This window comes from Sceloporus undulatus, chromosome 8 (assembly GCF_019175285.1).
Source record: "Sceloporus undulatus isolate JIND9_A2432 ecotype Alabama chromosome 8, SceUnd_v1.1, whole genome shotgun sequence".
Classification (NCBI taxonomy): Eukaryota; Metazoa; Chordata; class Lepidosauria; order Squamata; family Phrynosomatidae; genus Sceloporus; species Sceloporus undulatus.
In genome coordinates this window covers 6,436,348-6,452,932 of record NC_056529.1, presented here as the reverse complement: position 1 = coordinate 6,452,932, position 16,585 = coordinate 6,436,348, and the positions used below count along the sequence as shown (strand labels likewise).

The following is a 16,585-nucleotide window of genomic DNA, read 5'->3' as shown; positions in this document are numbered from 1 at the left end:
GGTAGACATGTATTCGATTATTTTTTTGTTTCAGGCTGTGAATACCACTTCTTGATGAAAACCTTGATTTTGGAGTTTGTCCAAGACTTACTGCCTAGAACATCATGTTCTCAAAAGATGGTCTCTAGGACCACCGTTAAACTGGGTTTTTTTCTTTGGTTAGCCTATAAAAGACCACAAAGAAAGGACAAGAGGAAACAGTTACGAGTAAATTTAATAATATTTGACATTTACATAATTCTGTAGATCAAGGGTGGGCGGATTATGGGTTTATGGGATGCACCTTATGTTTCATTACAAGCCTGAGACCCACAAATGGGCAACAGGTGCAAAATAGTAGCTCAAGGCTGGTAGGCATGCACTAAGAATTAAGAAACAGGGTTCCTCTGAGCATATGCTCAGCCCAGGAACATCTGGAATTGATACGACAACCAAGATCACAAGTCTTTTCACACATACATCCACTCCCAGTTTTCCATCAACAATTACTTCCCAGCAGCCTAATTTAGGTGGTGTAGGGCAACATTTTAGTTCTTCCAGTTGTAACTGGAAAACAAAAATCCTAGTTTACTCATCGACTGCAAATCTTCCAGATATCTCCCAGAAGATCCCAGTCTATCTTCTGATGACCGTTCATTGCATGTGTTTAGAACACTTGGCATTCACGATCACCATCAACTTTGTAAGAGTGATTCCAGCATGGAATCCTGCACACCATTTAAAGCAAGAAATATTCTGTAGATCCCATAAATGGCACTCAAGAAAATGGAAATTCTTTACATTCAGAGCAGGTAGTCAGAAAACACCCAGCTTCCCTAGTCTGTATAATTGTGCACTGTACATAAATTGCTACGAAGCAGTCATTTCACAGAGAAGACGTGCTGAGCTCTGAAAACCACACTGTAAGAACGTGTCCAGGAATTAGACATCACTTCTTAGTTCTTGACTGGCTTTTACAGTCATTCCAATACATCTGGTAAAGAAAGATATGGCTCTCCAGATGTTGTCTGGCTACAACTCAGGCAGTAGAGAAAGATGATGGGAGAGGCAATCCCACATGATCTGGAGGGTCACAAGCAATGCACATTTGGACTAAGGAATAATCTCTGCAGGATTCATCCTACATTTTATTATGCCTTTATACAGCACTAAGCTAAGGCTCTCAGCTATTTAAGCAGAGACTGGATGGCTGACAAGGATGTTATTGCTGCAGATACCTGCATTTGGGGGCAGGTATTTTGGACTAGATTATTTCCAAAATACCTCCCAATGTTAAAATTCTATGGTTCTGTAATCCAGCTTTCCTCAGTTGTGAAGCTATTTGCCCTCCAGATGTATTGAGCTACAATTCTAGCCAATACAGCAACTGAAGAATCATGAACAGCTAGCTCCATCTGTATATTACCATATGTGAGATAACTTTGACTTATTTGCATAACACATTCCAGGTCAAAAACCAGATGTACACACACATAAACCACTTTATGTATGAACATGACTTCACACATGGACAGATAGATATGGCTACCACATTACATCACCAGCAAAGCGGGTCCCTGAGAGAGGTCAAAATAGGGTGCCCAGACATATGATCGATAAAGAAGGGGCACAGTGACCCCCTCCTTGTTAGTCATATGTCTGGGAACCCCATTCTGACCTCAGCAGAAGTAACTATGCCAACAGGCTCTTGCAGGGAGCTGCTTGACTAGTGAGACAATGACAGTGGCATTGGGGACAAGGGGATGGGTGAGTGAGGCGGATGTGGTTTTGGCCCAACTGGCCTGTGTGCACAACTATGTGGTGTCACACCAGATTTGATCAGGGGCATGTGGTCACCATCATCGTCAGTCCAGGTCAAGTCCAAGGCATAATGCTCTGGACTGGCCCTGAATTAGGTGGCCAGTGTAGATGAGCCCATAGACAGAATTCTACATGCTATAGGCCTGTTACAGACAGCCAAAATAAAGCTGCTTCGAGTCACAGTGGAGGAATGGTGTTTCAATGATGCATGCGTCCTAAGAGTCCAGAAGTCGCACCAAAGCCACGCTCCAGCCCTAAGGACAGGAGCGTGGCTTTGGTGCGACTTCTGGACTCTTAGGACTCATGCATCATTGAAACACCATACCTCCACTGTGACTCGAAGCAGCTTTATTTTGGCTGTCTGTAACAGGCCATACTTAGTTACATCTCTGTCCTAGTTGCTTAGCTGAGTAGCATCTTACAACCTGACTTCACCCCATCCTGACTTAATGGTCAGCAGCCACTGTGAGCAATGGGGGTCTGTTTCTCCTGTTAATTGGGATGCAGCAGATTGGCATTTCAGCCCTGTCCCATGAACAATCTCTGGTGAGACAGTAAGAAGCTAGATCCCTGTCACACTTCCTCTGCACACCAGAGATCACTCACAAGAAAGGGGTGGAAAGTGCTGCCTCTAGATCAACTGGAGAACAGACCCCCATCGCTTTCAGCCATGGCTGACCCATAAGTCAAAATTGGAGGACTTTCACCATCCCACATATTCCCTATGCTATTGAATATGGAGAGATCACGACTATGAATAAATCACAAATGCATGACTCCAGATTACACATTCGTAACTGTATTGTGAATTCCATCCCAAAAGTAATCATGGGTCACAAAATATTTCTGATTAATTAATTCCAAGCTCTAGAGACTCCAGAAAGCTGTTGTCAGTCAGAGCAGAGAATTATAAGGATAGACAGAAAAGGTGTCTGAAGTCATTTAAGGTAAATTCCCTATGTTTCTATGTTATGCATTGAACATTTGGCTCCACGGATCCTCTTCAAGGGGTCCTCTTTCAGTTGCAGGAACAGGCAACGCAGCCTGCACTGCAGCCCCAACAAAATTGTATATGTTGGGTCTTACAAAGCAGTCATCCTATTTCCTTCCATATCCTTCATGCCTTTTTAAAAAACCACCTGTGAATGTGTACCTGTGCTTGTTCCAGACATTTAACATACTACCATGATATACAGAAGAGACTTGTTTCAAAAACACCTAATCCATCTCCTTGACATTTCAAGATTGCTCCCAACAGTCTGGCACAGGAATAGATAAATCATTTCTCATATTCGTGCTTCAACTGCCATAATTTATTTTTGACAGTGCAAAATATATCAGATATTACCATCACCAAGGGCTATCACCTTATTTTAGATTTCTTTGTATGGTTGTGAAAGATGGAATCCTAGAGCAAATAGGGCTTGAAGCCTCCCTAGAAGACAAAATGATTAAACTGAGACTGTTTTACTTTGGACATATCATAAGATGATGGGGCGTACTGGAAAAGGTAATAATGTTTGGCAAAGTGGGAAACTGTAGTACAAGAGGAAGACTGCATCTCGGGTGTATGAATTCAATTAAGGAAGCCATAGCTTTGAGTTTTCAAGAGCTGAGAAGGCAGTTGATGGTGGGAGCTCTTGAGAGATCTCTCATCCATATGGCCTCCTTAAGTCAACTTGACTGCAAATAACAAGGAAAGGGTGTGTAAGAGAGTTTGGAGGCATTTAGGGTTGCAAAAACAACCTTGGTACAGCATGCAGCCCCAGTCTGCACTGTGTCTGTCCCTGATATGGTTACTGTTTTTATCGTCTCAGGGAGAACATCTCAAGAATGGCAACATTTGGGCCTCTAGATATTTTGGTTTACAGTTTCCAGACACCGTTACCATTTGTCATATTGTTTCAGGCTTCTAGGACTTGAAGCCCAAGTTATTTAGAGGGCAGATATACATCTTTGCTCTGCTTTTCCCCATCAAAGCTATCCTTACAAAATCTTCCTTCAAAAATGTCAATGAGAAACAATGCCCTGGTCTTCTAAATGATTAATGGTAGTATTTGACATTATATCTGTATGAGTCATTGGACTGTGGATTATAGCTTTCTAGCAGAGAATTCTTAATGCCCTACCAAACTACAAATCCCAGGATTCTGTAGGATGAAGCCATGACATTTAAACTTGTATGGAGTGAATATAACAAAATAGTGCAGATACACCATATATTTCCACCTAAATGAAAAATGGCTGCTTTGGGGTTTTCAATCACAAACAACAAGGGTAACACTTGGAGCTTGTACATCATGAATGGATATGAATATGCATAACAAGCCATCTTGTTATAAGCTCAAATTAAATCTTATATTATACATTGATAGAATGCCCAGACCTTTAAAAAAAAAAAGCCACAAACATAGCACTTGCACCACAAAAAGATGGACGCAAACCATGGATCTTTCCACATCTTCATGCCAACAAAACCACCACCAAATCATAGGATATAGAGATGGCCTATGATTTGACAGTGGCGTTGGGAGGATCCCTTGTTAAGAAGCAACATCCATAATCTTTAATTTTATGGTGGTTTGGGGAGTATCCTGTATAAAACTCTTTTTGCGTCTACTTCTTCTAGATGCAACTTTTACCTGACACTGGTTTTAATTACAATTCTTCTTCTTCCTGTGCTTCTATCTCCTCTCTGGAAATGGAGCCATCATGCAGCACTTTGGGTCCCAAATCAGCAGAATGACCAGGAGGGACCCCAGTGTTACTGAGCTGGCTTACCGTATTGTGTACCAAGTGTAGTATTATACACAATTCCATCTAGCTACTGGATACACACCCTACATACACACCCTACCAACACCACTTTTTTTTCTGTTAGAGTTGGCTCCCAGACCTGAGACTCAGCTTGAAAGTATCTTGCAAGGACTTGAGACTTGGAGTAAAAGACTTGAATACACCATTGGCACTGTCCCCTGGAATAATATGGGAGAGGGGAAGAGACAGGATGGCAAAGGCTGGCTTGCTAGCTGGCTAACTAGATGTCAGAAATGAAAGGTCCTAATCATTCTTCTTTTATCCCCTCTTTTTCAGCTGCTTTAAAAACGTACCAATTTCTCTCTCCTCCTCCCACTTTCTTCCTTGATCCTCAGTTTATTGCAATTGCTGAAAGCTGAGTTTAAAGTGCAAAGGTAGTTTCCACTTAGTACGAAGAGAGGAAAGGAGGAGAGAATAATCTTGCCATTCCCAGTAGGCTGTTGCAAACTGTTGCAGCCTCTCCTAGTTTTTGAGTTCTTTCTCATTAGTAACCTTTGCCATCTTGACCACACTTTGATGTTGCTTGGCTGGATCTGTTCCAGTGTTCACCTGTGACATGTTAGAAGGTAAGTAGTGGTTATGGGGCATTATCGTTTGCCCAACACCATTGCAATATAGGCGTGTTACAGACGGGCAAAAAGTACGTACTAGGTACGTACTAGGGTTAGGAAAGGGCGTCCTTTCTGGACGCCCTAACCCTAGTATGTACCTAGTACATACAAAATGGTGGCGCCCATTCTACATGGGCACTGCCATTGGGACATCATGACTGTGCCGCCTCCAAATGGACCAGTGCAGAAGTGATGTCCTGGCGCCGTGCGAGGGCGCCTGGGGCACCCTTTCTGCGGCGCCGGAAGGAGCTCCGAAATGGAGCTCCTTTCAGGTTTGTGTCGCTGGTGCAGCCTTTACACGGCTACGCTAATAACACAAATGAGAAAGGGGCCGAGTGGCCCCTTTCTCTTCGTCCCCGCCGCTGTTGGGTATCCTTGGGGCATGAAGCCCCAAGGACACTCCTTTCCAGGCTGCGGGGAAGCAGCCTTTTGCTGCTTTCCCGTGGCCTGGATAGCGGCGGATCGGGTCCTTGGAGGCTGCCGCTGTGGCAGCTGAGGCCCCGATCTGGCAGGGAAAGAGGCGGGAACAGGCCGCCCCAAAAGGGCAGTCTGTAAACCACCATTGTTCCAGAAAGACCCATGCCTTTTTGCATGGAGAGGGAAGCTTCCCAGGAGAGACTGGAACCTCAAATCCAGACCTCTTCTGAACCCGCCATTTACTTATAAAATGCTGTATGACATGATTGACAATGGTGTATTACTATCAAACAAAACAACGTTTTTTCACATTGGATTTGTTCTGCCTTGCTTACTCTTATTCATGCACAGAAAAGAAACCTTTACTATAGCAGGTGCTATGCTTCTGAATTTTCCTTCCTCACTTAGAAACTTTCCCAGACTTCTCATCTGTCACAGTTTCCAACTACTGGCAGGTTTTCTTAATTGTGACTTTTTAATGTATTTTTACCTATGAGAAACATTGTCAATTACAATATTAACTTTAAACATTTCCTGCGGTTTGGACTAGGCTAATTTAAAGCATATGCAACGGATAATAACATCCTACATCCAAAATCCCTTTGAAGGAAAAAAAATAGATTTCAGTGCAAAGTTAGGAACATGGTGCAGAACGAGTTTCCTTTCCTCCCCACTATAAGTATATTTCTCTTTCTGTTGGTGGGTGTTATGTTTTTCTCTCTTTCGCTCAGAGAAAGAGAGAGAGAAGCCATTGAGATACTTATGTTTTGGCTTTGACGGCCTATTTATTCTTCTGACATTTTGGACTTTTGCCAGTGGTGTCTTCAAGGGCCAAAGTACATGGAAGATCATTTATCAGCAGTCCATTCACACTACGCAATTGTAGCGCGATAATTCCACTTTAACTGACATGACATCAACCTATGCAATCCTAGGGCATGTACTAGAACTCACTGACTGAGAAGTTTCAATTCCATCCCATCAACTCCAAATGCCAGGATTCCACAGTACTAAACTATGGCAGTTAAACTGGAACAATAGCACTGTAATTGTGAATGGGCCCTGGTCTTCCAGAATATTTTCTTCTTTCATTGCAATCAGCCAAGGTACACACACACACACTTGGATAAGCATAAGGGGAACTGAACTCCTCTTTATCTTAAAACCTGCCCCAAACTCCTAGTAGCTGCAAAGGAGAAAGAGACAGGTACACGACTCAAAACTTAGGAGCAGCTAGTTGCAAATAACTATTAGCATGAAATGAATTGACCTTTTCCAATTATGAAATGAAAGCATTACAACTGTAACACAACAAAGGCTTCATTTCTTCTGCAGCATAATTGAAAATTTTAAAACCAGGGTTTGATGATACCATTATTGGACCACTTTCGTTACAGTATCGCCAAAGAAGTAAGGTTTGCCTTCTCCAGAACTCTTCATTAGGCCTAGCTATAGAATGGATAATAATATCCTACTTTACCATATTTACTACAAGGGTTATTTACCACACAGGTTATGTAATCCTATCCATCAACAATTTAAGTATGGATAGGGTCTGCCTAAATACCCTAAAGGATCCAGATCCCATCGAATCTTGGAAGTTAAGCAGGGTCAGTTCCAGTTAGTACTTGGATAGGAGAGCGCCAATGAATATCAGGTGCTGTAGGCTGTATTGCAGAGGAAGGAACTGGCAGAACCATCTCTGAGTATCCCATACCTAAGGAAATGCCATGAAATTCATGGGATCACCATACATCAACAGGCAAATTCAAAGCAAACACACGCATGCAGATCTGTACAGACTTTCAGAAAAATCAATGGATGTTAGGAATAACCATTCCATTTTTTTTTTCCTTCTCCCCACATTCAATGTACAGAGCTATTGATGCTTCTAGGGAACCATCTCTGAGAGCTCTCCTTGCCATACCAATAGTGGACTTCTTTAATCCACTTGAATAATCTATTTTTTGGTACCTGAAAAAAAATCTTATTCGGAAAATATAGGCTTAACAAAGACATGTCTACCTAATATTATTATTTCTCAACACTGATATAATCTGGAAATCCATATATCAAGATTTTTTTTCTTCCAAGAGCTGACAGGTTGTTTGTATCTGACAACAGCAGCTGAAGTAGACTGGGGGGAATATTTCAGCAATATGACACTTGTTGTTATCACCTGAAAGCCTGAGCTTTATTCCTATTTGACCTGTTTCTTATCAGTACAATTTCCAACTTTATAAGGCTGTTTTTTAAAAAGTACATTTGGTACTTTCTAGCCTATTCCCTACTGTTTGAAAGCAAAATTAATTTAGCTTTCGGCAGTTCGCAGCACAGCTAGTCAAATCAATATCAGAGTATGCCAGTGCAGAACGCTTGCTGTGCACCTTAAATGGAAGTGTAGACCTGCCAAAAATTAATTTGGCAAGAAAGAAGCAAAATCCCTCTCTCCACAGATAGAATCAGAAAGGCAGACGGTAACGTAATTGCCCCCCCCCTTTTTAAACCAAGGAAATGATATTGTGGCTATGTCTACACAAATCATTATTTTATTACAAGAATTAGGTTCCTTCTTACCAGGGACATCTTCAACATTGTCCCCAGTTTATGCTATACATAGCAAATGGCATGATACGGCAGCATCAGAGAGCCAGTGTGGCATAGTGGTTTGAGTGCTGGGAGATTATCACACTGCCCTTTTCCAACCTTCCTTCCCAACCTAGGTGTGGGATGAAAACTTTTAAGCACGGATTTTATCGTATGCCTCGGTGCCCAAGTCGGAGGCATCTCATACCCAATCATGGCATCCCATACCCCATCCAGACTTCTCTAGAACTTTTTGAAAGCATGGGATTTTCCCATTCTTTGCAAAGTCTGGATCAGGTATGGGATGCCATGGTTGGGTACGGGATGCTATGATTGGATATGGGATGCCTGTGGCCTGGGCATGGAGGCGTGCAAGACTATCCGTTCTTAGTTTTCATCCCATGCCTAGGTCAGGAGGGAAGGACAAAAAAGGACAGTGAGATAATCTCCTTGGACTATGACTCTGGAAAGCAGAGATCCATTCCTGGCACACCCATGAAATCCATTGGGTGACCATGCTCTCAGCCTCAGGGGAAAGTAATGGCCAATCTCAAAACAAATCTTTACAGGTTTTCCACTTTCACTGGGGTCCTCCTCCCCTAAGCCCAGATAAAGTGGCGGTCCCTCTGTACTCCTGTCTAAAATTGTAGATGGAACCCTTCTGTAACTTCATATAAAGCCTCTTTTATGAGGCCTCATTTGCACTGTAGAAATAATGCAGTTTGACACTGCTTTAACTGCCATGGCTCAATGCTATGAAGTTCTGGGATTTGTAGTTTTGTTAGATGTCTCACCTTCTCTGTCAGAGAGCTCTGGTCTCACAGCAAATTATAACTCTCATGATCCCACAGCACTAAGCCATTGCAATTAAAGTGGTGTCAAACTGCAGAAGCAGCCATAAAAACGTCTACTTGTGTAAAGCAAAATAACAATGTGAATAAATCCTGTAGACACATGCTACAGGTCTTTGGTCATTTTTCTTCCTTCTTAGATTTCACACAGGATTTTCCTCTTTTTCCTTAATCGTCTATGTGGGCAAAAGCAACAAGCAAACAACTCAATGTCTGTATTCTCTCAACTCTCTGTCAGTTTCTCTCTCTCACACACACACCAAGAAAAGAAAAGAAGAACACTCTCACACAAGTGAGATCAAAGAATCCCTGCAGTCTATTGAAATACAATTGCTTCAAAATCACATTGTGATGTTCCATGCTTCAAAGAATGGGTCACTGCAGTTTTCTTGGGGAGAAGCTTCTGCTAATGAAAGGAACAATGGAAAGATTAGTGCTACCAACCATGTAGAAGCAACACCACTTTCAGTTTAATTGCAGCGAACAAAGCAAATAGGAAAGGGCAACCAAGTGACAAAATGTAGTTGGGGGAAAAGGAGAGGAGGGAGTACAGATGGTGGATGTCCATAAGGACCTGATCAAAACAATGTGTTAGGCCCAAATGGGTTTGTTCCTTCAGGTCATTTTCGACTTATGGCAACTCTAAGGTGACTCTATCATGGAGTCTACTTGGGAAGATTTGTTCAGAGGAGGTTTGCTATTGCCTTCCTGAGAGCATGTGACTTGCCCAAGGTAACCCAGTGGGTTTCATGACTGAACGGGGATTCGAACCCTCCTCTGCAGAGTCATAGTTCAACACTCAAACCACTATGCTTGGGAGTATATGTGATGGAAATAGACATAATTCTGAGCAGACTTATTAGTGCTATAATCATAAGTACAGTTGACCCTCTGTTTTTACAGAGGATGCAGTCCATACTCCCAGCAAAAACGGAGGCTCACACATATCTAAGCCCTGCAAGTGAGCACAGGGCGCGCACCATGGGGATGCACCCCACTGGAAATAACGAAAGTTGTCCCCCCCATGAGTATTCAAGATTGCGGATCGCAACTGTATAGATATCCATTGTGACAGTGTTAACACAGCACATCATCGTTTGAAAAAATTATGTAGAGGCACTTTTAGGATCCAAAAGTAGCCTGTTTGACATACATTTTTCATTATGCTTTGTCCCAAATCTGTTATTTTCAACTAGGGCAGACCATCATAGGCAGTCTGATCATAGAAATTTCATGGTTAGGAACATTCAGAAGCAATTTATTGGTGCCTGTACTTTACATATTACAACAAAGCCTTTGCTTGGGTAAATGGGTGGTTCCCAAAATTTTGGTCCTCCAGATGCTTTGGACTTCAACACACAGAATTTCTGACTGTTGGCTGAGCTGTGAGCTGAAGTCCCAAACACTTGGAGGAGCAATGTTTGGGACTCACTGGCATAGCTCATGAAAAACTCTGGATCACTCTACAAGAAATGGGCAGACCACATCACTTGGTTGTCCTGATGCAGAACCTGTCCTCTGGACTGTTGGAAGCAACAACAGCTTGTGCACTTGTTCTTGCTGCTAACTCTTGTCCATTGTGAGATGGCTTAGACAGAAAGGGATTAGGATCTTTTCTTTCCTGATTGCTTTTCCTTCCTCTGTCTGCCACTTATCCCAATAGGCTGATAACATTGTCTGGCTCAGCCAGGGTTAATGAAGTAAGGTTAATTACTATCCTCTGTTGTAAAAGGAAAAGAACTGGCCCCAAATGAACCCCTCCACTCTCCCTTCCTGTCTGTTCTTTGATAAGGGAGGACATGCCACAGCATGTCTCCCTCCCATATTTTTCTCTTTTAGATTAATATAGAAAGATCCGGGCGATTGCTGTCCAAGAATGTATTTCCATGTGCCTCCTGTGAAGGGATTTAAACCTATATTTCTGCCTGTAATTTGATCCTTTCCCATTCGCCATCTGAAGATGGGCACCTCCCCTGTGACTGAAGTGAAGGCTTTGGTAGGCCTTTCATTCCAATAATAATTTTTCACGATCCTTTCCCTCTAACAAGAACAAGAGGCCACTGTCAGGACCTAGTATGGGGAACCAGAATAGTTCCCAATTGGTCATATGAGGCTGCATTTTATAATCCTATCTGTTTAATTCGGAGCCACAAAGTACCCTACAGGAAGCTGGATTAAACTCAGAGGATGGAGGCATGAAGACTGGAGGAAGGAATATCAACCATTTCAATATGCAGATAATGCAATTACCAGTAGCAGAAAACAGGAAAGAGACATGATATTGCAGAAAGCCAAGGAAGAAAGTGGCAAGTTGGGATCATCCATGCCAAGATCTGTGCAAGGTTATAAAAACTGGACAGCAAAGAAAGTTGACAGCAAGAAAATCAACTCATTTGAAATGTAGTACTGGAAAAGAATCCCAGATACCAAAAAGACAGATAAATGGGTCTCATCAAATCAAGCTCAAAGTCTCCCAAACAGCCAAAATGACTAAAACGAAGCTATAATACTTTGGACATATAATGGGACTATGCAACTTATAAACAAACATAATGCTTGGTAAAATGGAAGGGAGTAGGAAAAGAAGACTATACAGGTGGATAGACTTAAGGAAGTCAGACCCTGTGGTCTGCATGACCTGATCAGGGCTGTATTAAGAACAGGGTCTTTGGAAGTCTCTAATTCATAAGGTTGTCATAAGTCGAAACCAAATTTTTGCCAGGTAACAACACAACAACAAGCAGAGTTGTGATGCCAAATATTTAAACCCTTTCCGTTCATGTTTCAGACTGGTTATAGACTCACTGATGACTGATGGCTTCCATGTCAGTGGGGTACTGAACCCTCCAGGTTTTAGACTGAATTTCAAATGAGCGACTCAAGGTTCTAAACACTATCCAAGCTGGGTTAGTACCTTGGATAGCTCCCTTAAAATTCAAAGTCAAACCTAGAGTGATATGGAACCAATCTGCTGCCACTGGACAGAATCAGTCTTGGTCACTCCAGTATATGATCACCAAGAGAAAAAGAATGGGAGTGCAACCCTGTCAAGTTTGCTGCTGATTCTATTTGATCTATTCAAAAAAGTATTAAAAATAGATTTTATACTCTTGATTTTACAAATTGACTTTTGAGACCTTTGGCAACGGTATCCTATTGAACTGGACCTACCCTCTGGCTTTGAATAACAGAGCTAAGGTCAAGAAACTTGACTTGTAGAAATAATGCAAAAGAGTTTCTAAACTGAGGCAATATCCCTATGAATATTATTCTTGGAAGGAAGTTTAAGCATGCAACAGAGAAATGTAGCCTTTGGCACCCCCAGAACTGAGCAGGCAGTCTCCCATGATGGGACTTCGGGGCCAACATCATCTGGAGAGCTATATGACTCTCACCGGTGATGCAAATCAAACCCCAAAGTGTCTCACTATTCCAGATTCCACTTATGTGTGGGTATATGCTTACAAAGCTATACTGAAGACACACAACAATGCCAAATCCAACCCAAGTGCATAATAAAATGTAGATGCCCCCAACCACACTAGAGGAACAAGTAGCTGAGTGCCTGGCATCATAAATCAATCTTTGTGGATAACAGCCAAGATTCACGCTGCAAATATGGTTCTTATCAGCAAATATGTGGGTAAAGGCAAAAGTAAGAATAAAGAGTACACATGCATTATGCATACCTATACAGCAGGAATGGGGAACGGATGGCCCTCCAGATGTTGTTGGCCAGCAACTCATATCAGCCGTAGCCAACATAGCCTCGAGTGAGAGACAAGTTGCAGTCCAACACACTTCCTCTCCCTGATACTGACATACAGGCAGAACCTGGAACATTTCCAGCCAATTACACACTGCTGCATGCATACACTGTGCACAAAAGAAATTCCCACAGATTAACATCTGCTCTCAACGCATTTTCATCAAGCCTGCCTCTTCAAAACCCAATTGAAAATAGCTACTGGTTTAGCCTGGAACAATATCATCTGTAACCAAAGCGCTCTCTCTGGATATAATGGCATGGGTAAGCCAAGCAGTGAGGGAAGCATGTTGCAGGACCCTGATAACTTTGTAAAAAGAAGTGTGCTGGACTTTGATTCTAGAATTCTGCATCCATACAGATATGGATAACATAACTGGCTTATCGATAAGGGTTGATACAATTCCTCGGCAGGCTCTTAAAAGAGGCATAGGGCAGATTTTCTCAAAACAAGAGTCCGGAGGCAGAGTTGTACTTAAGGAGACAGTGCATACTTACCAAGCCGACGCATGTAGATATGGCAACTGAAGAAGAGCTATAGTTCCTTATAAATCCCTGATAGAAACACTGTTCAACTTCATTTTCCTGAGAATCCACGATGCCATCTTTTCCAAGCACCTGGACTGTCAAACTGTGGCTGAAAAAGACGGAAGGTTGAAGTTCCAAGTGCAGTTCCTGTCCAAATGCTGAAAATCTGTAGTGCAAGGAACTCTTTGAGCTTGGGGCCGCTCGCTTTTTCCTCGGGCTGTGCAAAACATTGTGCGAGATGTATGACCCACTGGAGTCCACCTTGACGGGGGTGACAAAGATGTAATCTGGAAGAGCAAAGTGTCAGGGTTAGCTATGCACCACCATCATTCAAGGGCACTGTTTGTTGGTTTGCTTGCCTAAAAGGTAAACCTCTGTGAGGTATGTTATTTTTCAAATTTAGGTTTTCAATAGGACATGGTCATTATCAACATATGGCACTTGGAGCCTATAGTCTATGTTGATATAGCCATGCATGCATAAATATTTCTGAAGCAATTTCAGCTGGCCCCACGTAAATCACAAGGATTATAAAAATGCAGGAGGAGGAACTGCACAATTTGTTCGACTGGATTAAAAGATTAAATTATTAAAGTCTCAAAAGACTCAAGCTTTATTCCATTCCCCCCCTACCATTCCTGGATCCCACCCCATACTGGCTTAGCTAGGCCCGGTTTCAAGCTGTAACTGACCTCCTGTTGAGAAAGATAACCTCCGCTCGGTTTAACACTACTATGTTGCAATGAAAACAATGCAATTTTTTTGGGTTACCCGATCAAACAAACCAACAAATACAATGAAGAGATATGAGCCAACAGAACCAAAAGAATAACTTGCATGGAAAAATATCTTTAACCTAATCTGAACAGATGATCAGTGCAGCATGAATATGGACCGGTGTGTTTGAAGGTGATAAGATGTGCCTGAACTGCTACAATACAATTGTATTGCAAACAAACAAACAGTGCCTTAGAACTACAACTGAGAGTTCCTGCATGGCAGGGGATTGGACTGGATGGCCCTTATGGTCTCTTCCAACTCTATGATTCTATGATTCTAATACTAATGATCGCTGTCAAATACAATCCTGTATAAGTATCTGGGATACTTTCCAGAATCTTAAGACCTACAGCGGAGGACTATCTCTTGGTCCAGCTACTATCAAAGACTTGCTTGTTGAGGACATGAAATAGAGTCTTCTCAGTGGCTTTCCCCAACAGGAAAATACTATGATAGGCTCACTATAGAGCAGCCGTAAGTTGAGAATGACTTGAAGGCACACAACAGCAACAAATTGCAGTTATTACTATCTTCCCTCTTTAAATAGCTTTACTTGCACAATTGGTTGTAACAGTATGCAGTGATATGCTTGCTTTTTCTCTCCTTGCAGACAGTGGGAATGACATATCAAGAACTTTTCACTTTCCTCTGGAGGTGCTAACCAGTGGCAGAAGTTCAGGATGCTAAGTAGGCTGGTGGCCAAAAATGTAAGCAGCTGCGAGAGGGAGGAATTCCCCAGTGAGCAGACACCCAGCGCACCAGGATTCGCCTTTCCCTCTCCCTGGGTGCACTGTCCTTGTTAACACCCCTAGCAAGCGCATCATGCTTCACTCTTCCTGAGCTACAAACCATTCACAGCTGTACGGTCCCGCAGCATGAATGTGTGCATACAATGAAGCAAAACCTATTTAAGGGGGTTCAGAATTCATCTTTGCCAGCAAACACACAGGGCTGCATAGCATGCAATGGTTGGGAGCATCAGCTGTAATCCTGAAAGGGGAATGTGCTTTAAAGAAATGATTGTCTTCCATCTCCAGTTCTCTTGGAAATCTAGGACTCTCACAGTCTATCTGTTCATACATATTCCTGCATTGCTACTTTTCTTTCTCTTTCCTCCCTCCCTTCCTTCTTAGATAAAGCTGGAAGTGGTTTTAAAGCACGACTTCTTACAGAAACGCTTCAGTGTTCTTGTCTGAGTTGTGATACTGGTTTTGCTACTTGTAAATCATCTTAAACATACTCTTGATTTCTTTCTTTATTCTCACTGCTGCAGAGATATTATCAAGGTATTGATCTGTAGCTGTCTCTGCCTCTGTTTCATTCACAGAGATGTGAATCTTTAGGAGCAACTGGTTTTGAAGTGGTCATATTTCCCTGTTCTCAGGCTGCTGCCGCACTGCAGGATTAATGCAGTTTCACACCACTTTAACTGCCATGGATCCATCCTGGTTTGTTTGGGCATCAGATCACTCTAATAAGAAGGCTAAATATTGCATGAAACTACAAATCCCAGAATTCTATAACATTGAGGCTTGGCAGAAAAAACCCTGTCAAGTGTCAATAATCCTGCAGTGCAGAAGCAGTCTATGGCTCAAAACACACTGCAGAAATAAGCCAACTTGAGACTGCTTTAACTGGGTCAGTGCCAGGGAGTCCTGGGAATCGTAGTTTATTGTGGCACCAGAGCTCTCTGACAGGGAAGGCTAAATGTCTCACAAAACTACAGTTCCCAAACTTCTTTAACATTGAGCCAGGGCAATTAAAGTGTCAAAATGCATTATTTCTGCAGTATGTTTTGGACCCTTGTCAGCCTTGATCTATAGTATTGGAACAAATGGAACTGATTTCCAATCAAATGGGTTTCAGGATCAAGGAGTACATTAAGATCCCTGGAATACTTATACAGTGATCTAGGTGAGTAACTCGTATGCAGTACGCATTTATAGCACTGTATAGACAGATCCTATTGAATCCTGGACTTTGCAGTCTACCTATCAGTTCTCAGCCAGAGAGCTCTAGTTCCTCACCAAGTTGCAAACCCCATATATAGAGAGAGACATAATATATATGCATTAATTAATATGTTTATAATATAATTACATATTCATTAATATTAGATACTAAATATTACACACACACACACACACACACACCAGATACACACACCCCAGATACACAACTCCCAATACCCACCAGGACCGAAGGCACCGAGGCTGTGGGTTGCCGTATCCCCGGTGAGCGCTGCCACCAAAGCCACGCAACAGAAGCAGCACAACTGCAAACTCTGCCGAAAGAAGAGAAGAAAGGGGGGAAAGCAATAAAAAAGAAGAGACATGTGGAAGGGAGGGGGGAGGAACGCCTGGGGCAGGAGAGGAGGAGGAGGAGGAAGATGGTGATGATGGTGATGGTGATGATGAAGCTGATGATGG

At 42.4% G+C, this 16,585-nt stretch overlaps 1 protein-coding gene across 1 annotated transcript in view; it reads right to left on the bottom strand.

The window, feature by feature from the left end:
* ADAMTS18 (ADAM metallopeptidase with thrombospondin type 1 motif 18) overlaps positions 1 to 16,585 on the bottom strand; it is a 67,671-nt gene that overhangs the window by 50,310 nt on the left and 776 nt on the right. The window contains exons 2-3 of the mRNA XM_042480906.1: positions 16,350 to 16,440; positions 13,347 to 13,663 (exon numbers count right to left, since the gene is read on the bottom strand). Of these exons, the coding sequence (XP_042336840.1) occupies positions 13,347 to 13,663; positions 16,350 to 16,440 (408 nt within the window). The remainder of the gene's footprint in view (positions 1 to 13,346; positions 13,664 to 16,349; positions 16,441 to 16,585) is intronic.